Source organism: Mustela erminea, chromosome 11 (genome assembly GCF_009829155.1).
Source record: "Mustela erminea isolate mMusErm1 chromosome 11, mMusErm1.Pri, whole genome shotgun sequence".
Classification (NCBI taxonomy): Eukaryota; Metazoa; Chordata; class Mammalia; order Carnivora; family Mustelidae; genus Mustela; species Mustela erminea.
In genome coordinates, this window is record NC_045624.1 from 65,360,286 (window position 1) to 65,382,145 (window position 21,860).

General features: G+C 45.7%; 1 protein-coding gene across 17 annotated transcripts in view; it reads left to right on the forward strand.

Annotated features, from left to right (window-relative positions):
- The window catches only part of ICA1 (islet cell autoantigen 1), a 141,111-nt gene extending 122,676 nt beyond the window's left edge, over positions 1–18,435 (forward strand). For 15 of the 17 annotated variants that reach the window (XM_032304241.1, XM_032304242.1, XM_032304245.1 and 12 more), the window contains 3 exons: positions 5,653–5,922; positions 15,723–15,812; positions 18,162–18,435. In XM_032304241.1, coding sequence (XP_032160132.1) covers positions 5,653–5,922; positions 15,723–15,812; positions 18,162–18,283 — 482 coding nt within the window. In that variant the 3' untranslated portion in view covers positions 18,284–18,435. The remainder of the gene's footprint in view (positions 1–5,652; positions 5,923–15,722; positions 15,813–18,161) is intronic. The other 2 variants (XM_032304243.1, XM_032304257.1) reach the window with 1 other exon arrangement.
- Positions 18,436–21,860: the final 3,425 nt, after the last annotated feature.

The window sequence follows — 21,860 nt, forward strand, 5'->3', positions numbered from 1 at the left end:
CCTGGTTTGGGTCCTTTCATAAAATAATGGTGCACTTTTAAAACCAAACACTTTACTGTTCTTACTTGATCACCATGAGATATTGATATGGATTTACTCCTGCCTCAGGTGTCAAGTTTCTCAGTAAATTGCTTACTTGTTAAGGTCCTAAGCTGAAATGGAGGACCAGGGCTGGGGATCATCAAGAAGTATTTTTTGAATGTCTCCTCAGGGTCTAGCACTGTTGGGATTTTTGTTTTCATTTTTTTGGAGGGTGTGTGTTTGTGTGTATCCCAGAGAGTGGGTAGAGATGGATTTCCCCCCATCTGTTATTATTATTAGCTGTATCTTTTTTCACCAAAAGGGAGTTTTTAGAAGTAGTATTCTTGGATTCCACACCAGTGCAATTTGTTACCAGAGCCTTTTATAAGGATGAATACTTTTCTCGTTAGACACTTTTGTACGGTGGTTTCCCACCTCATCTTTCTCCCCCATACTCTCTGTTGGGAGGTGTGAGGGCTGTGTTGGTTCTTGGGGTTTTTCATGTGTATTGCAAGTGTGCAGCCTTTACATTAGTCATAATGCTGAGAGTGGGGACCAGGGAGAAAACCAAAGAAACAGAGTCTTCCTGTTTCACACACAGATGAAGGTGACTTATGTGACATTTATCTCATTGTTTTCCTGTGCTCTCATTTTGGGTCTATGTAGCTGTGTTTCCATCTTCTGTGTTCCTAATTCATGCTGAGGTCATGAAACTCTGTATGATTTCAAAACTATAACCTGAGTGGGCTGTCACCAGTTCCCCACATTTACTTTCTGTCACCCACCCTCTGTCTGAACTAAAGAGAGCTTTCTCTGTATGTCCGTTTTCACTCTGAAAACTCACGAGGTCAGAATCAGTTAGAGTGCATTGGCTCAGAATCCATTTTCCTGGGGAATATTTTCCCAGGGGCATAGGATTTTTATTTTTGAACCCTTGTGCAGTGGGAGGCAAACATGCCGAGCGGGTCTGCCATCTCAGCCATTCTGCCATGCTGCCTGCAGCCAAGAGCTTTGCGTGGCTGGCACTGGAGCCTTCTGACCTTAGAAATCCTCAAAACTTTACGAAAGTTTGAATATTCACTTATACATGACATCTTTCACAGGCTCTGAGCATCTTTAGCTGCACTGAAAAAACATCTTGACCTATGAGCCAGGGGTCCCCAGCCAAGTAATATGTAACTAATAAATTATATGACCTTGGGCAGGCCGTCTAGCTTGGGTGTCTTTTTCCTCATTGGCAAAGTGACTTACAGGTGGTAATTTTCAAGATCCCTTTCAGTTAAATATGATTCTTCTCTCTAGGCATCTCACTGGGAGAAAACAGCAGGTTCCCAGACAGGAAGGCAGGAAAGTGTGATTGAGAAATGGCAGATGTGGTGGGTTTTTGCCGAATCGTAGGCTTCCCTGAAGGAGTTGCCAGCAGGGCTGCGTTAGAGCTGGACTGCAGAGGTCCTGAATACCACTGTAAGGAGTGTTAGAGAGGGAGCCTTTGAAGGTTTTTGAGTAAGAAGTAATAAACTCACAGCTAAACTGTGAGAGGGTGCTTTTTATGGAGCGCCAGTAGGCTTGCCAGTGGGCAAACCCCAAAGGACCTTCAAGTCAGGAGTTTGTCATCAGAGTTCAAAAAAATATGGAATTGGAGACGGAGATTGGAGAATCTTCCCAGGTGAGACTGGAAACATGAGAATAGGTAAAATATTCTGTAGATAACGTAGGAAAGGGAGATACGGTTTAGGAGGAAACTTCAGGGTAACTAGAGTAGGAAGAGGCAGCAGGGACAGTATTGTCAAGGAGATGGAAGGACATCCAAAAGAACCATTTCATGGAGACCCCAGGAGATGACAGCATTTCCAGAGTGGGCAACAGGGCAAAGTGCCACAGGGGCTGAGGGCAGAGAAAGGGGGATTGGAATCGGCCACGAAGATCTCACTGGTAACCCTCAGGAGAGCCACGTAAGTATGGAGTGGGGGCAGGAGCTTGACGACAAGCTGCTGAAACAAGAATGGTTGACAAAACAGTATGTGGCTATAGAAGGAAAAGCAACCAAAGGGGCAATGTTGGGGTGGGATAGGGTGCCAGAGGAGACAGGAATCACAAGATGGGATGTGCACACATCTTCTGAGGTCAGGAGAGGAAGCCTTGGAGAGAGAGAGACTACAGACGCTGGAGCTGAATCCCGGTGGGAGCAAAGCAGGCTCCCAGCAGGAGGGGAGAGTGTAGAATGGACTATGTTAAAAAGAAGGAAGGAATGCATGAAGGGTCAGGGTCATAGAGCTGAAGGCTGGGAGGTGAGAACTGGAGTTTGTGTTGGCCTCTGTTTCTGTAATAACATCAGGAGTTGTGTTACCTGATAGGAGTGTGAACATGGAGACTCAGGAGCCTGTGAGAGCATGAAGGGGACTTGGAGTCGTATCTGTGGGTTTGGCACCTGAGAGCTCCAGGAACCCTGGCTCACCCTTGAAAGATGGGGCACCGTAACCCAGGAGCAATACTTGCTCAGCTCCCTGGGGAGAAGCCCTGACTCCACCTGTGCTGCCCTTCCCGGGGCTTCACTCAAAGAGCTTATTCTCTCTGTGTGTGTCCCGTTTTCTCACAGTGAGTTGAATTATTCCCAAAGAAAATGATAGCTTGATTCTTAAAAGCCAACTGACTAATATTATTTTTCAAGTCTTGACATGTCTGGTTACAGACCTAAACCTGTCCTTTTCTACTTGTAATTAAATTTTTCTTACAAGTTATGTTTAGTAATTTCAAGCATCTTAATTATCAGGGCAATAATTGGGCTTCCCTATTTTCTGGTTCAAGTCAGTGCCAGTTTCAGTGCTTTTAGGGAAGTGATAAGTTCTCTTAGAAAGAATGTCCACTGTGTAGCCCACTTGGACAGTTAAATAACCAGGACACGGATAGGCCAAATTCAGTGGTCAACCTCCAACTAAATATTAGGAACTAGCTCTGGACAGTATCATCCTCACCAAGGGTCCTTTTCTCATTTCTATCAGTAAAGTTGAGTTTGACAGGATACGACATTAGTCAGGAATCTTTTGGTTGGAAGTAATAGAAACCCTTCTCTAAGTAGTTGAGCTTTCAAATTAAAAAGAAAAGCTCATATTGGGAATCGGTCCCTGAAACTCCAGACATAGAGTGAGGAATTGTCTTCAAGCGAGGCTGGGTCTGGGGCTTACACAGTGTTGTCAAGATTCTCTTTCCAACTCTTGGTGCTGGTTTGCCCTATGTTTGGCTCCCCAGGAGCCTCAAAACTGCATCTTTAGATCTTGGGATCTGAATGAGAGACCCTCCTCATTCCACTTCCATATACCAAACTCTGGGAAGCCTCTGGCGTGTGCCCATCCCTGAGCCAGTCACCATGGCCTGAGAAATGGGGCATGCTGGCCAGCCTAGGTGGGGGGTGTTGGGGCACCATACATGGTCTCACCAGGATCCTGTGGAGGTGTTTCCCAAAAGGGAAAACTGAGGAGGAAGAAGAAAGGGATGCTAAGTTAACGAAACCCACAGAAGTCCACTCAATACCCTCTCACACGACCTAAACAGTAAAAACAAAGAGCTTTTGCAGTTTCTGGTTGTTTTTGGAAAGCTCAAAGTTTATTCCTTATAGTTGCTGATGTTAGTCTTGATCTTCCCTGGACTGACATCTTGATGAAAGCAGGGAAACCTCTCCCAGGGTTTGACTAAGCACAGGGCTGTGAAGTGACTTCAGGAAGTGCTCATCTAAAGTCATCCCTTCCTCTGGAGTCTACTCTTTGATTGGAATTGGTGCCAATAAAACAGGTTTGATTCAGCAATCATCTGGTTTCAGTCAGGCCAGAAAGAAAACCACGAGAAAAGGTTTGGGTATTCCAGTCCCAACGGAAAACAGAAAGTACGGAGATTTGTGAAGTTAATATGTGTAAAGGGAGTGACACTGGGAGAGGTTCAGAGAGGGAAGGAGGGGATTGCATAGCCAGTTGCATGTTGAGGGACATAGCCAAGCTTCCTGCCTGCATTCACATACACGGGCTGTCCTTCTGCCCACCTGCCTTTCCACCATTCACAAGCCAGGGTGGGTCCTGGCTGCCCACCCTCCTACTGCAGAGCTGTCTCACAGCCTGTTTACGAAAATGCCATTTCCCTCATCTACTCACCACCCCACCTTACAGGCTATGTTTCAGTGCAAATTTCTGTGATAACAGAAACAATAAGAATACTTAAATTATACAGTTGTCCAATGGAGGTGATATTTTGCTGCTATTTTTAAACCATAGTGATAGGAGAGTGTCTGGACTCCTCCCTTCCTGGATATATAGCTAGTCTGCCTAACACATCAAAAATCCTCTCTATCGGAACACCATTGTATTAAGTGTGGTTGAAAATAGATTTAGTAAAGCTGACAGATAAGCTGTATTCCTTTAAAAAAAAAAAAAAGCTGTCACTTACTAATTACCTCATATATTTGAGGAAAACTTGTTAATTTTCACTTAATATGACAGTATCAGAATTGCAATGTAGCACAGAAAAATATAAATCATGATTATTCCTTCTCTTTGTGACTTCCGGCAATGTTTGCAGTTTCCCTGCAGCAATTAGATACTACAGCAAAACCGCAGTTAATAAGACCATCCGTCTCTAGTGTTCAAAACAGATGGAAACCCCAGCGAAAAGTACTGTAGTTTTTCTGGTTAGCGATGCCCGCATTCTACTTGCGTGCCCTGTTCAGTATTTTGTCAGTGTTCATATTGTAAGAATGGATCTCTTCTTTAAAGTCTCCCTCGTGGATAAGCAATGAGATTTTAAGGTGTATTTCTTTTGGTCTTCCTGACAATGCTTTAAGGTGGGTGTTATTCATATTATAATTTACAGGTGAAAAAACAGAGGCCCGGAAGAGCTAAGGGTCTTGCTGTAGTCACACAGCAAGAATGGTCTCAGGCCTTCCCCTCTGGTCTTGAACTCATCCCAGAGCTGTGTCTCTGGCAGATCCAATGTTTGCCCTGTTTTCCTGTCATTCTTTCACTGCTGCCCTCAAGCACACCAGACCTACCTTTCCTTTGCATTGGCAAGGACTTGTGGTTGGGTTACAGTCAGTTGCAGCATAGGAGAAGGAAGCCAGCGTCCTTCTTTGGTTATCGATGGATGTCCTGACATCCTCCACTGCTGCCCAGCGTGTGGCAAAGGTCCTCACGCCATCCTGGATGATAGGGCAGGCGCCCACATGGTGTGTTGGCTGTGGATTTAGGGCTTATTGTGTGAGAAGCTATGCAAACAAGGAACTAAAATCTCTCACATGCCTTCAATCCTGGCTTTTCTTCCTGTTTGAGAAATGTTTTGGTGATAAATTTACTTTTACATTAAGAAAAAAACAAAAACCCTCGAGTTTTGGTGGAAACTGTTTCAGTACAGTTCTAATGGTGCTCAGAAACAGAACTTGCTTTGGAGGAATGGAAATGAGGGACCACGGGACTAGAAATTGAATTCCGAAATTTCTTAAGAGAAGCTATAATGAGAATAATTTAGAGCTTGATAAACTTGTTCTCAAATCTAGCCATCACCCAGTCTGTCCCATCCAGCCCTCAATGAATTTACTCCCAAGGGCTTTGGCTCTGGGTGGTGAGGTCTTTTGTGCTCTGTTACTTTGATCAGCTTGCCTGGGCCCAATGGCAGGGACCCCAGAACCTGACGGTGCTGACAAAGATGACCTGCTGCTGTTGAATGAGATCTTCAATGCTTCCTCCCTGGACGAGGGTGAGTTCAGCAAGGAGTGGGCTGCTGTGTTTGGAGACGACCGGCTGAAGGAGCCAGTGCCCACTGTGGCCCCAGGAGAGCCAGACCCCCGGCCCCAGACGGGCTCAGGATTCCTTCCTTCGCAGCTTTTAGACCAAAACATGAAAGACTTACAGGCCTCACTACAAGGTATGTACCATGGGGATTGAAATAGGGTTTTTTTTTTTTATTGTTTTTTTTTTTTTTTTTTTTTTTTTTTTTTGGTGTTCATTCTTTATTTTTAATTCAAAGGCCTCTTTCTTCCTTCTTTGTCTTTTTTTTAATGTTTTCTGATTTTTATTTCATATCTAGTGTCTTTTTGTTGCTGTTTTTTCATCTTTGTATTTTTCTTTTATATCTAGTGACGTTTTAGTTGAAATCTCAGAATCATATTCCACCTTTAAAATGTAGGTGTTAAAATATAAGGTTTAAGATCTCTTCCTTCTCATCATTTTCTCCTCATGTTCACATTTTTTTTTTTAAATAAAAGGTTAGAGAGGTGGCCCTCATTTTTACTGTCTTGCTCTGAATGTCGACTTCTGCCCTGCATACTTCAGAGAATCAGATTGGCTTCACAGTCATGACCTTATTGGCTTGGCCATTCCTATCTGGACAGTTCTCCACATTGCTGTAGTCATGCCATCTTTCTGGGTGCCAAGTAACATCCCATTGGGCTTCTTAACTCTTCTCACATTGAATTTTATCTTACTTCTTGCTGTCTGTCCTTCCTGGCCCACCCCTGCCCTGAGGATGCTCTCAGCTGAGCTGTTCCTGTTGTGTCTGAAACACGTGGCCCAACAGCCCCCATGCTTGTTGGTCACCGCAGAAATAACAGTTGCCACATCGATCCTCTGTGGCCAGCAACACTGGTCAGGGTGAAAGGCATCCTGGCTGAGAACTGCCGGCCCGGGGAACACATTGATTTAGAGTGCAGAACTCAAACTCAGATTAAAATAGAAATTTTGAGTTTCTAAACAGACCTTGGGAAGAAACAATTTTCTAGTATTTCAACACTTTTTTTTTCCTTCTTTCATGTCACCTTAATTGTAAGACAGGCATCACTATTAGGAAATTCTCAAATTGTTCTGGTTTTTCCATGAATTTAGGCTATCTCCTTAATAAGTGTTTATCTGGCACTTAAAGCTGAGAACAAACAGCAGAGCTGGAATGATTAAGTAATTATGAGCTATTAAAAAAAACCTCAGGTCTTTGGAGATGAGATCATGGACACAGCAAGAGTTGGTGGGCAAGACCAAAAAAAAAAAAAAAAATTTCCTTTTTTTTTTTTTTTAATAAAATACACCATTCCTTTTATTGTCTTCCATGAGTCCCGTTTTGTAATCATATCATTTATTTAGAGTTAGAGATAGGAGGGATAAATGGAGTCCAAAAATACTTCACCCCGAGTCTCACCACTGGGTTTCTCCATCTCTCCCACGGAGCTCCAGAGGAGCCATGCTGCCAGTGACTGGAGTTCCACCCCCCACCCACCTGTGGTGGAGGTGCTGACAAGCCGTGGGAGAGTTGGAAGCCCAGAGCCAGGATCCACTACTCAGATCTTGGGGCTGCTGGAGACTCTCCAGCTGTGCAACAGGATGAAGCCCACTCATGCCCCCAGCTATGAAGACCCACAGGAATGGTGGTGGCAGTGCTCCCCTTTAGCTGGGGTGGCTGAGCGTCACTCACTTGTGGGTGGCCCCCACTGACAGCGGAGAAGTCAGAGCTCCACACTCTCTTCCTGAGGAGGTGGTGAGATCTCAGCTCAGGGCCCATGTTATGAGAGGTCTCTGAGAGTTACGACAGGAGCCGCGGCAGTGGACTTCACCATTTAACCTTGTCCCAGATCCAAGGAAACAGCACTGGAGTATGCTTGGGGCTAAGGAAGGAGGTGTTCTGATGGTGAGAAATATAAGCTGGCTGTAGAAAGAGGCATTCTGGTACTGGTAGACCAAGGGAGGCCATTTGTTTCTCCTTGATTCAGCAGAGATTTATCAGGTCCTTCTGGGTCTCAGGCACTGGAGCATCATCTGAGAATATAACAGAAAAGGCTTCTGCCTTCCTGGAACTCCCGTTCTAATGAAGAGGAGGTAATGAGCAATACACGTTGTAAAGAAAAATCACAGACGAGGCTAGAGATTGATCGGTATTATGGAGAAAAGGAAAAATAGTACCAGGAGATAATGTTGGGCGGGTGGCAAGGCAGGTCAGGATGTAGAACTAAATAGGATTCTTACTGAGAAGATGAGATCTGAGCTGACTTTCAGGAGGTGAGAGAATTGGCCATGGGGAGATGGGGACAGAGGGAACACAATCCTCATCGTGCCTAGTGTGGTCAAGGGTCTGCAGGAAGAGCTCTGTGCCTGGAGTGAGGCAGGGAGGCAGAGGCTTGGCCATACAGGGCCTCCTGGCCTTTGGAAGAACCTGGGCCTTTTGAGGGGCCCGAACAAAATTGGGAACCATCACAGTGTCTTGGACTTCCGATGGACATGATCTGATTTACCACTTAAAAGGATTATCCTGGCTGCTAAAAGTTTCCTTTTTTCTGCTGGTATTCTATGAAGACCAGTGTTAAAGGAGTTCTTTTATATCCTCTGATTATCGTGTTTCCTTTGCATACCAACCGCCACAAATTGAATGTCTATAAAACTCAAAATAACAGGGAAAAATAAAAAAGTGGAACCTAAATGTTTGCAAGAGGAAGCCCATTTAGCTTCTGCCACACCTATGGATTCCCAACAGGTGATCCACAATTCCAGCCCTGATGCTGCCCTGATGACAGGGAACCTTCGGAATAGGTGTGGTATAAATAAAGAATGGGCACCCTGCTTCAGTGACCGATCATGTTACCCAGTTACAACCATGTTCTGTGCTTTTGCCAGGACTTTCCCCTCCCACCTAAAAAAGAAGAAAAGATGAGTATTGGCTCGACTTTTTTTATTACTTCCATGGTCTAGATAAAGTCCATCTATATACATGAATTGCAAAAGCATCTGGCTCGACTTTTTTTATTACTTCCATGGTCTAGATAAAGTCCATCTATATACATGAATTGCAAAAGCATCTAAATGTTAACCTTCTGACACCTTGTATTGAAACTGCTTCCCCTGATTACCCAGATCATCTCAAAACCCAACTTAAATAAACAATGGAAACAAATAAGTATTCAAACAGCATGGAGTAGAAAGGCTCACTGGCATGTTGGTTTAGTGGAACAAGCAGTGGCAGAGAGTTAACTTACCTAATCCTCACCACACCCTTCCCAGGCAGGAACTATCATCATTTCCTTTTTTTTTTTTTTTTAATTTTATTTATTTATTTGACAGAGAGAAATCACAAGCAGATGGAGAGGCAGGCAGAGAGAGAGGAAGGCAGAGAGAGAGGAAGGGAAGCAGGCTCCCTGCTGAGCAGAGAGCCCGATGCGGGACTCGATCCCAGGACCCTGAGATCATGACCTGAGCCGAAGGCAGCGGCTTAACCCACTGAGCCACCCAGGCGCCCCTCATCATTTCCTTTTTAGGGCCCGGGAAACTGAGGAACAGAGGAGCTAGGTAATTTGCCTGAAATCATACATCTGGTAGGTGGCAGACTGTGAACCCGAGCCATGTCACTCTGAAGTCTGTGCCTTTTCACCATTCTATGCAGTTGCCTCTCTGTACCAAGTCTCTGATGGTAAACGTGTTTCCTCAGTGGGTTCCTTCAGGCCTCTCCTTGGATGCTCCCAGAGGAGCAGGACTTATGCTTAGATTAGCCTGGCCCTGGGTGTCCTGGACACACACAGAGACCAAGACAAGTGGTTGCCATGGAGGAGGAATGTGGATGTGGGGAGGCAGGGTCCCTGTGGACCACAAAAATTGGATGATGTTCCAGAATAGAATATTTGAAATCAAGATGATCTATAGAATCTTTGCCTGTGCTAGCAGCCGCCCACACCTTCCCTGTAGTGCATTCCTGCTCAGTCTCATCTACCATTGTCCTAGTTCTCTGTGAGGTCCAGGTGGGGCTGCATCTTCAAGGTCAGAGTGTCAAGAGAACTGAGGGGAACCGCCCCCAGGCTCCAGCTACAGCAACCTCTGCTCTTCCACAGGCTGCATTTCCCTCCCCTTCCCCCCTCCTCACTCCTCCTTCACCTCGTCTATCTCCTCTCTTCTTTATCTCCCCATTTTTCTTCTGCTGCCCTCCCTCCTTTCTTGGTCCATTCTCCTCCCTCTACTCCCCTGTGTCTGGGAGAATAGAATGGAAGGGGAGATTTAGTAACATAACAAGTATATTTTCCTCTCCGCCCCCCAACCCCAACTTCAGGTTCTAGGAGAACAAAACAAAGCAACTTACATTTAGGATCAAGTGGGGCTGGACATTTAAAAGAGGAATTGATTTTATGTAGGATCTCTAAGAGTTTCTGAAATTACCAGCGTGATAAGGGCTGGGGTTTCCTGTGTCATACAGCGATGAGAAAATTGTACCTTCCGGAGGCCTCTTAATGTGACTAGAAAGAGAGCTGACCAGAGGGGTTGCCCAAGGTGGAGATAAGGTAAGGCTGATAAGTCTCATTTGAGATTCTTCTCCATTCTCCACCAATACCCCAAATTTAATTTAGAAATAGACGCTGATACTGAAAAGACTACCATCTGCTCAAAATAAATGCACCAGGACATCTTTTAATTTAGGATTCTGCAAAACAAAGTTAGGAGTCTTGTTCCACATTCTCACAAACATACAGCCCTGTGTTCCTTCTGGCTATTCTTTTGTTTTACACCATGCCTAGGTGCTATTCCCATCTGGGTGGGTTTCTATTTAAAGCTAATCTAATGTCAAGCTTTGCATTATCTCAAATTCACCTTTCCTTAAACTAAGCTCAACTCTTGCCATTCCTGGCTTAACCTGGTTCCAGATAACTGATATTCCTGGGACTCAGACGATGAGAAAGAGAAGACTGCAGGGGGTAGTTAGAGTTTGAACATGGGGTAGGCCCTCTCGGCATGAGCCAACAGAAGTTTTGTTCCATTAGAGAAGCGGCTTCTGGAGGAGCATCTGCAGGTCTTGGGTATGTGCAGAATTTAAGTGCCTCCATTAATCAATCATTTTATAGGTGAGGAAGTCAGGAAATCCTAGAGAGGTCTTGCGACTTGCCAGGTTGTTGCAGTTTTATATCCACCATTTGCATAAGTTCTAAACTCCTCAGCTTGGCTTACAGGGTCCTTTAGAACCTGACCCCAGTCCCATTGCTGCCTACACTTCCCACACCTATACTCAGCACGACTTAATAACCTTGTTTTGCTGGAGACCCACGTATTCTGTCAGTAAGCTGGACTCTAGCCATATCAAATTTGAATGTGTCTGGCACATGCTCTCTCTCCTCCTCAGAGCATGTCTCCCGCCTCACACCCATGATGCTTGCTTTCCCTGGTTAAGTTCTCATCCCTCAGGTTCTCAGCTTCAATGTCATTTCATCCAGGGAGCCTTCCTTGACTCCCTCTCCCCACTACCCCCGCCAGCAGTCCGAGGTAGGTGTTTCTGCCTCCATTCCCTTTACAGCCAGTATTTACTCATTGCTTTTCTCTCACATCATTGTAAGATTGGTGTAATTTTCTGTCTCTTGCTTTAGGTTGTCATGGGCCAGACCCATGTTTGTGTTGCTCACTAGCATATTTCCAGGCTGAGGGCCTGGAATAGATGTTTTAAAAAAAATATATATATAGACTGGATGGATGGATGGGTGACAAGAAGAGAGAGCAAGAGCAATAGACACTGAATCACTAGATGAAAAGAAAGCAATCCTAAACTAATCTCAGGGGGTTGCTCCTCATGTCTGCTGAGCTGTACTAAACTTCAGATTCAGCTTGGATTTATTGGTGGCCTGCTCTCCAGCCTCTGTGCTCCCTGGTTTCACCTAGGAGATCCCATTTTATTCATACAACAACCTAATGAGGCAGAAACTTGTATCCACCCTTTGCAGATATGGAAACTGGGGGCCAGAAGGGGGAAATGTGGAAGGCAGCGTGGTGCTTGGCTACCAGGACTGTGGTGTTCCCACTTTCCCCTTCACTGCCCACCCCACCTCAGTTCCCCCAGGCTGGGTGATCATCAACCCAGCCCAGGCTTTTGTTCTCCCAGCTAGTGAAATTACCTTCATGGTAAAGTGCTCCTCTGGATGGTGTTTTCTTGGCTTCACTTGCTGCTCTAGCAGGCTAGTGTTATTTCTGGCCGATTTATATTTTCCCTTATGTAAGTAAAGGGGGCAGGATTGCTCCAATAAAATTTCATATGTGTTTCCTGCAAATGGATCATACAGTTGACATATCAAAGCATCTGTGAGCTAGGATCATCATTTTGTTCACAGAGCTCTCCGTGCTGGCTCTGCAGCCCTCACCCTTCACCACCCTCTCCTGACACAAGGACTCTAAGATGGGGAGACATCTTCCTAGCCACACCTTCATGTCAAAAAACGCCTCAGCCAACTAACACCAACTAGAGAACAGTTGATGGCAATTACAGGAATATTAGCTACACTAAGTTCTCTTTAAATAGCATTTTTTCCTGACAGAAGCCAAGACATTTGAAATCTGGCTTGGCATTCCATCCATAATTACTCTCGTTGCACGCCTCCCCCAAATAATTCCCAAAGTGATCTGAGTGAGTGTGACATGGCAGCTGAGCTTGGTGTTTTCTTTTCTTTTTTTTTCTCTTAGCTGGTGTCCCAGCCATACCATGTTCTCCCCTCATGCACATACGCTGTTAGACTTAACCCTTAATAGCTGTTCTGCGGAAACAATGTGACATGGCAAACTCACTGTGGTTTCTGACTCTTACTATGGGGCAAAGGAATAATGATCAATTCCCATGTCTTTGTGAAAATTCTGAGGGATGCTGTCCCCATCATCTTAGTCCCCAATGAGGGCATGTCTTCAGACTCTTTCTTCATGTCCTTTGCTGTAGAGAAGCCCTCAAATCTGTAGATTCTAGATGTTGCTTCTATGGTTCATGAGTGTTTAGGCAAGCAGTTAAATTAAATCATCTGTAGTTAACAAATGAATCCAATTAGAAGCCATTTATTGTTTTTATAAAGGAATATGCCGTTATAATCCTTGAAGTGATGGGCTTGAAATGTGATTTATATTTTTGGTACTTTTAAAATATGGCTTGATTACAGACAGTTTATTTATTTATAACCTTTCGGGAACATGCCCATTACGTCAAGTGAGGGAAGCTCCATTTTGACACGTGGATTTATTTCTGCTTATGTTAGGAATGTGTTCCATTTTCTACTACAAAAAATACAATGCTTTGAACCTGCCTTGCTTTTCGAACATTCTCTGCAACCATTTAAAAAAAAATGAATGTTGTGCATATTTTTGAAGTGGGAAGAATTATCTTGTTGAGTTCCCACTGTATCAAATAGCATCCAGAGATCAGGGAGGGGTTGACTTCTGTACCTGTCACTTGGCTTTGCTCTGAGTCAGTTGAGGTTCTCTCTGGAAGGGTGGGCCTCCTTGAACTCAGCTTCATGGGTGGGACTGAAGAGTTTAAAACCGCAGGACATGAGGAGGTGGGTTTTTGAAACCAACCCCTCTGTTTCCTAAGAGGTCCTCTGTCTTTGTCTGGCTCTGGCCTCAGCCAAGATGACCTGATCCTGATGGACATGGTGACTTTTGCAGCCTCCTTGGAGGCCACCTATGACAGTGCTTCTCAAACTTGCACATGCATAGCAGTCACTGGGGGGTTGTTGAAACAGTTTCCTGAGCTTGCCCCCTAGGAATTCTAATTCACTGGGTCAGTGTTGGCCCTGGGAACTTGCATTTCTAGCCAGCTCACAGGTGGTGCCCATGCCGCTGGTGTGGGAACCACACTTTAGGAGCCAGTGCTGTAAGAGGTTGAGGCCAGGTTTGCAGGGCTTGGTAGAAAGGTTCCATGGGTCTTGACTGCATTTGGTGTTGGGGACAGGGTTGTAGGGAAAAGGGTAAAATTTACTCAGTTACATTCTACCTCTTTCAGCTTTATTTGGCATACGTTGGATCCCTGGCTCTAACTTCCCACATTTACCACTGTTTTATGTGATTTGTGCTGAGAAGTAATGCTCATGGGCCAGTTATCTAGGAACTAGAGAAGTTATATTACTCCTGGATTCCATCGAATACTGGTCAGTTTTACAAATAAACTGCTTTTTTGAACTATAATTTACATACCATAAAAACCAGCCATTGTAAAAGAGTGATGCAAGGATTTCTGGTAAATTTATATTGTGCAATAATCACTGTAGTTCATTGTTAGAACATTTCCATTATCCCAGAAATCTCCTTCAGAATCTGGTGCTTTTGAATGTTTATGAATTATATTAACGACATATTCAAGTACCTTTCCAATGAATAGTAATACTCTTAAAACCCCTCTCTATGTTCACGTTGTTTTAGATTCAGTAGATAGAGCTCAGGCCTCCTGTTTCCTTTGTCACTGGTTAGTCTTCATAGAGAAGTTTGCGTGCCACTTGCCCAAAAGGAAATAACTCAGCCAGTGAGTATTGTAGCATCTACAGTGCCAAGCATTGTTTTGCCATCTCTTAGAATAATGCTTCATGTACTTCTCATGGTTTAAGAATACTCTCCAAGAGTCTATCCTAATCCAATAGCCATCATGTGCCAGATGGTGCAGTAAAGGATGTACAGATGAAAAATATGTGGTTCCTGCATTCAGGAGGCTCACAACTCTAGGAGGTGACACAAAAATGCAAACTAATAAATATAGTAAGATTCGCTAGGTAAGTCCCTTATGAGGCATCTTAGAATAATGGCAGGGGAAATAAATAGGATGAAATTCTTTTTTTTTGACATATATCCCGTGACTTGCTCCAGAAATTGCTTTCACTGCCCCAACTGAACTGTGAGATCCAAACATGTTGTCTCATGAGGGCCTTAGCAGAGACAAAATTTTTTCTGAAGAAGATGCTATAGCCAGAACATCCCAGTAAAAGGATACAGATTTAACAATGCTGGACCCAAAAGTGGTGCATCATCTGATGGTCTGTGTTTCACAGTGAGAATCAAGAATGGACTTAGTCCATAACAGCTTTCCTATACTGCATCAGGTGTTTTGGAGGACATTGAAGAAACAATTTCTTGTCCCACTGAGAAGATAGAACTTCCACACCAAGAATTAAAGCAGACGTGCAAAGTATTTGGTAAAGTTCTAAACTAAATGTAAGCCAGGCCCAAACATATAGTACACATAGTGAAGGCCCTGGGAAGTGAGGCCTGCCTCCCCCAAAGCAGGACTGCCGAATGCAAAATGCCACATCCACAAGAGGGGCAGGCAGAGCACAGGGATGTTAGGGAATGTTGGCTTTCACAGGCTAAATGCCACTGTAAGGTACAGCATCATGTTAAAGGGGGCTTTCTTTCCCCTCACATATTTGGGCTGGACTACCACTTATTTCTGTGTATTAACTAAGCTTCTCAATTTGAATTAGCTGTATAGAAAATAAATGATCATAATGAAGTAGAGAAGACCCACAGTTTATTAGTTATATTGCTACATTTACTGGTGGTCACTTTTTAAAGCTTTCTTCATTTATGACAGAAAGGCAAAGCACTTAATTTCCTTGGAATGTTATATATAATCTTTGGTGTGACCATGACATAATATTTGAGAAGAAAAATGGGCATAGAAAAAAAAATGTCTTAACCTTAGCAATTTCACCAAAAAAAAAAAAAAAATTCTTTTTCAAAAATCCAGTATTTTCCCTAGTTTTCCATACTTATGAATTAGGCATGATTACACATACCTACTGTCCCCTAAAACCTATCTCAGGTATGAGGATCATGGCAGAAGGGCCTTGTCACACCACCCCTTTCACTTTCTCTGGAGGCCTTTGTGAGTGAGACCATGTGTGCACCCAGCAACTGGTGGGGCAGTGAGCCTGCTCTTCCCTAGACCTAACCACCTCTGGTTTTGAACATTAGGCTGGTCAGAGAGCAGTGTCAGTCCTCCTCCTACTCCATGTCCAGCACCACAGGCAAGCAGTCCAAATGACAACAGCCCTGCAACGAAAGGTAATACAGTGTTTTATCCCCTGGAGATGACAGCTGCCTCAACTGGCCTAACACTATTTTCCGTCTTTCTATACTAATTTCTGTTTGAGTTCCCGAGGGGGCAAATCAGGGGCTACAAGGGTGGAGAGTTTTGCATAATCCTGGGAATTACATTCTGACTTCTTCTGGCCACAGTGTCTTAATTCAAAATTCCCTTTATCAAACCAAATGAGGAGGCATCAAATACCCATCTCCACATGACTGGGTGCTGCCCGAGATGAGATGATGCAGCAAGGTAGGAAAGGCCACTGAGGTGTGCTATCTTTAACTGAAAACACCATTGCCACCACCAAAAGAGGCATTTAAGTAGTGCTCCTCAGAAAGAGCAGGCTGTCCTTAGTTGTCAAAGGAGGGCCTTTCTATTTTATTTTATTTTATTTTATTTTATTTTATTTGACAGAGATCACAAGTAGGCAGAGAGGCAGGCAGAGAGAGAGAGGAGGAAGCAGGCTCCCCGCTGAGCAGAGAGCCCAATGAGGGACTCGATCCCAGGACCCCGGGATCACAACCTGAGCCGAAGGCAGAGGCTTTAACCCACTGAGCCACCCAGGCGCCCAAGGAGGGCCTTTCAAGCTCATGGGGCTGTTCTTTTTTGAGATATGCCCCCAAAGAGAATATGTGCTCAACTGAAGAACTCTGTATTTACAGCTGCCTCTCTCTTCCTTTGGTCATCATCCACTTTCCCTGTGTTGATCACAGGAAGTAATAGGAGGTGTCTTTATCATCCGGAAGCATTCCTGTGATGTTCTTATAGGTACTGTGCAGTTGCACCTGGTTTCCCAAACTCCAGCAGTGGAGGTCTAGGTGAGGGCTGCCCCCGAAGTACAGTCACCTAACTCTCCTAGCAAGGCCATAGCGATCTCTGAGGGCTGCGCTAGAACTTTGGGAAATTAGGAGGAAGGGGACGTGGGTATAGCATATCTTTGCTGGAGACATCTTTAAGATATCCTAAATTCCCTATCAAGACTACAAATAGGTTTACCCTCTTTAAATCAGTTTTGCCCCATAGTTTCCTGTATGGCCTCCTACATGACTAAGATGAGTTATTCCCTTTTTTAAAAAAGTTGTTGCCACTCTACAACCTAACCAAACTATATTGAGATCTCTTAAGTCCCTATCATATCAAATTAAGCCAAGTGTTCTGCAGGCTAATTGCACATGGAATTCAGTTAATGTTAAACAATAATAACTTGCATGTTACCAACTAGCCTTGTTTGCAGTAATTATATGTCTATAATAGATATATTGATTATATTATGATGAAGTAATCTATGAGATTACATTAAAAAAAAAAAAAGACAGGAATCAGAAGTATACCATGATTGGCACATTATCTTACCATTTCAGTGCCGATTGCATGAAAAGACCAAAGGCCTGTTGATGTGAGATAATCCCACCACCACTTTCCTATTATTCTGGCATAACCTCTTAGCAGGATGTCCCACCAACATTTTCCGAGACTCTTTAAGCCAGATGGAAGCACATTCCTAACTGCTCTCAGCGAGGATAACCTGTCAGACATTTTCTTCATGCTTTTGATACTCCCACCTATTGGGGAAGGGAAAACAGCCTGGGTCACCCAAGCCAATGAACTCTGATCCTCATGTGGAATGATTTATATAGAGAAGATCCCCCAGCGTATGTAGAAATCACTTGCATCAGGCACTCATTTGGAAATATTCTCATCTGGAAAAGAATTTGGTTCTCTAATTGTAGCATTCGGGAAGTTAGGTCAGGGGGTTCAGAGAAAGAGCAGCTGAGGGGAGTATCCAGTGAGGATGAAATGGAGGGGATGTGGGGACAATTTAGGGCCCAGCGGGAGAAGGGGGCATGTCAGAGGCCTCCCTCTTCTGACAGGAGAGGGTAGGAGAAGGCAGTGACCCTGAAAAAAAAAGGAGCAGCCAGGCCTAGGTGCCAACCCTCCTCTTGGCCTGGTGCTTTGAAGCCTGAGAAGAGTGGCCACAGTGTTTCCCTTGACCCAGCAGATCTGAAAAGATTCCTCCGGTGGGCACTGGAAGGCACCTTGCTTCCTCCGCCATTCAGTCTGATTTCTGAAATCACAGTAGTATTTCCTGCTTGTGTTGAAGCAGCATGGTCTGAGGTTTGGGGCGGCTTGGTGGGAGGTGCCATCCGCTGGCCAGCCCACAGGGAGATCTGGAATTCCCTAACTAGTTTTAGAGGCAGAGTGTAGCGGGATTTGTCTGCCTGAGCCACACAGTACCCTCCCTTTCCAACAGGAGCCTGGAGGGCGCACGACAGAGATGGGCCTTTGGAAGCAACCTGCATTCATGTTTTCTCTTCTCTCTCCAGAGCCTGCGAAGGCTGCCTCGGACCTGACTGCCTGGTTCAGCCTCTTCGCTGACCTCGACCCATTATCAAATCCTGACGCTGTGGGGAAAACTGATAAAGAACACGAACTGCTCAATGCATGAGTCTGCAGCCTCACGGAGGGAGCCCACGGGCCACTCCTCGGCCACACACCTGCGGGCACGCAGACATATGAAGTGATCAGTATGCTGTTTTAATATTTACGTGCCATTTTAATAAAATGAGAGGGTCAGAGGCCCTGTTTATATTGGTATAATTATTTACTCTTATTTGATATAAAGGGTTGAGTGTATTCTCTATGTGGATCTAACAATAAGGATTGCCCAGGAACAGTTCCTATGCTGCCTGCTCTCCTGCCAACACCTGCATCACGGCTGCTGATGTGTCACTGGGGTACTGTGAGATCCAAGTTCAAATCATGAACCTGCTCTGTCTTAGGTTTAAACAATTGAGTCCTGTCCAGAGGCAGCGGGAGGCTAACAGACCTTAAATGCCTCCTTGTGTACCCCCTGCCTCTGCCTCTTTACAGGGGTCTGCAGGAAGACTCTCTCTTCCTGCCGAGCCACCTTCCAGTGAGCTCTGGGTGAAGACCCGGCCAACCAAAGACACTCTTCCCCAGCCCTTGCCGGGTGGGCTGTGTGTTCTCACGTGGGCAGGGGACCTGGGCTGGTCTCCACTGCACGAACCTTTCTGTGGAAAGATGCACAGCTGCAGACGCCAGTGTCTCCATTTGTCTTCTCCATGGCTGGAATTCAAAAGCATGTATTTCTAGAGTCCCTTGTGATATTAACTTTTTTTTTTTTTTAATTAAATGGCAGAGATATTTGACATGCGAAGACAAGTTAATAGAGTCTGTTGTGGGGATTCAGTGGGGGAGGTGCCATGGGCGTGGGGACTGGAGAGGGAGGAAGAGGACAAGGACTAGTCCCATCTGCATGAAGCTGTTGACATGATCCCGTGCATCGCCCACATATAGTACAGGGGAGGAGGGCATGGACTCTTGCTGGCTCAGACAGAGATGGGAGCAAGTTTTGCACGGGGGCAGGTAAGCAGTTCAGACACTTCACCCATGTGGCCCTGAGTGGGGGCGGGGTTGATGATTAGCAAGAATTGGTCCTACATGCCCAGTTGGGCCAAGGAAGTCTCTGCTACACTCTTGCAAGCTTCAGTCTCCAGCTCTGAAAGGGTCTCCTGTGGCTCCTTCCCCAGCACGGGAATGTGGCTTCTCTGCTCTCTGTGGTGTGCCTTCATGGAACCTGGCCCCAGCAGTCGCCACCGTCCTCTGCAAGACAGCCCTGGGGGACTGGAAAGCATTCTCCTCCTCTTCCTCCATGCACGAAGAGACCTGAAGGCGAGTTGGGGCTGGGACTCTGTGTTATGTGGCTGGTGTAGGTCTGCTCACTTCCTGGCCGGACCAAACTCTAGAGTCTGTAAGAATCTCACGTAATGACGCAGCCTGCCACTTGTCATCTTTGAGGATATCAGGATACAGCCCTGGGGCCCTCACCCACCCTCCCACACATACACAGGTCTCCATTCCTGGCGTGTGCGTTGACTGCACCCTCCACCCAGGATGGTCCCCTCTCTCCAGCCTCAGCTGCCATCACACCCCGACTTGCCCCTCAGGAGCTCCTCACGTCCCACCTCCTTCAAGTGTAACCTGCAGTTTTCCTTCAAGCACCCACCCCTCATCTCTCCTTCCTGCCCTTGTCTGTCTCATGGTTGGCACATGTTTGGTGCTCTGCCCGGCCTGGGAGGCCTATGCGTATGCATCTGCCTTTACCACATGGTGTTGCAGCCCCAGAGCACAGGGTTGTTTTTTCCCCAAATCTTCCGTGCCTCCCTAGTGGTAACCGCCCTGGAGTCACCTGACAAGCACTGGACTCACGAGCTGAATGGAGCTGCCCTGGGTGGAATGAGGAGTAACCCATATCCTCCTGGGTCACGTTTGCTTACAGCCGTGGAAGCCCACAGCAGCGGCAGGAAGGAGACCAAGCAGCGAAGCAGGAGGGGTGGACTGGCTCCATCCAGGCTGGAGGCACAGGGAGGGACTTGGTGGGGTGGGGGGGTTGGAAGGGCAAAGGGCTGTGGAGTCCTCTGTTGAATGGATCACTTGAAATACTAACAGGTGGCATTTTAAAGTTGGTCTGTGGGTGAAGAGGAGTGGAGGATCATGGTAGTTGAACAGGCTTTGCTACAAGTAAAAGGAGAGTACTGCACATGGAGGCATTTTCTCTCTGAATTTTCTTTACATTTTTGTTAAAAAAAAAAAAAAATTCAATTCCCATTCCCATCTGCAATCCACTTGGCCAGGCTCTTGATCCCTCTTGATAGGCGTGTTTTGATCCTGGCTCGCACAAAGGCCTCTCGGCCACCTCTCTACTTTATTAAGGAGAAGCAGCTGCTGGCTTATTCTCTTTTAAGCAGTCTGTGTGCTGCACAGCCGGGGGCTTCCTTGGGGGTCCACCTCGGGTTCCCTCCCCAGCCTCCTGTAGAAGGACCTCTGTGGCAGGAAGAAGACAAAGGTGCCCTACCCCCTTCACGCGCAGTCTCGCTACTCCTTCATTTTCATCCCTTGTCTCCAGGCAGGTCTGTACCACAATTGCATGGACCCCTCAGGGAAATTCAGAGAGCACCTGCTCCTTGAAAACTTCCCTGCCCTTTTAGGTGGTCTGCAAGTCTCCCTTCCTTTCTCCCACTGCCCCAGCCAATATATAAAGAATATTCAAATTTAAGGGAGAGAGCCAGAAACATTTCTCTTTCCTCCTTTCTTTTTCTCCCAGCTGGCATGGGCTCTGGTGCACTTTATAGATTCATTGCCTTCAAAATGTAATTTTAGAAATGTCAGGTTGATTTTGAGTTGTGTGAGAGTGAGAAAAGCATCCGTCAGCTTCAGAATTAGAAAGGCACCAACTTAGAACTTTTTGTTGGAGGCTTATGCCCAAGAAAACATGGTCTGCTCAGAGTTGGCAGCCCCGAGAGCCCTGGGTTGCCAGTGGGCATGTAGAGGGGGCTCACCATCATGTCGTAGCCAGTGTGACATGGGATGGGGGGCAGGGCAGAGGACCCTGAGCTTCCATGGGAGTCTGCCTGACCATTAGGGTCAAGATGCCTTCTGCCCGTGCCTCAGCCCCAGGAGCCAGCTAACTGAGCTTCATGCTTTCCTCTCTCAGACTCCACTGCTGAGAGATCCCTCCTGAGGGGCCGACCCTGGCAATGGCTTGGGGTTTAACCATTGGCACTATTGATTTTACCAATATTCCCAAGCATGTCTTTGTGATTAACTAGTGTCCTCCAGACAGGCCACGGCAGGTAGTCCTTTGATTCAAACCGTCTCTGGTCCTCTGACTGGCACCACGCACAGTGCAGTGTGCAGGTCTCTCCAGCTTTGTTGAAAAATAGACTTCAACTTGGAGCCAACTTCAGTGATTGGCAGTGAATTCTGCCAAGAATTCTGCACAGAGAAGGATGCTGATAAGTGAGGGATGTTCGTGCTGGGGATAGGGCAGGGAGTGGTGGCAATCATCCTGTGTGTTTCCCAACAGCACATTAGACCTTGTCTTTCATGGGGGCTTTTAGAGTTTACTATTACAACTACAACTACAACTTTGACTACTCTCCTCTTCTTCTTCCTCCTTCTTTTTAAATAAATAACTAAGATTCTGGAACCCTAAGAGAGGT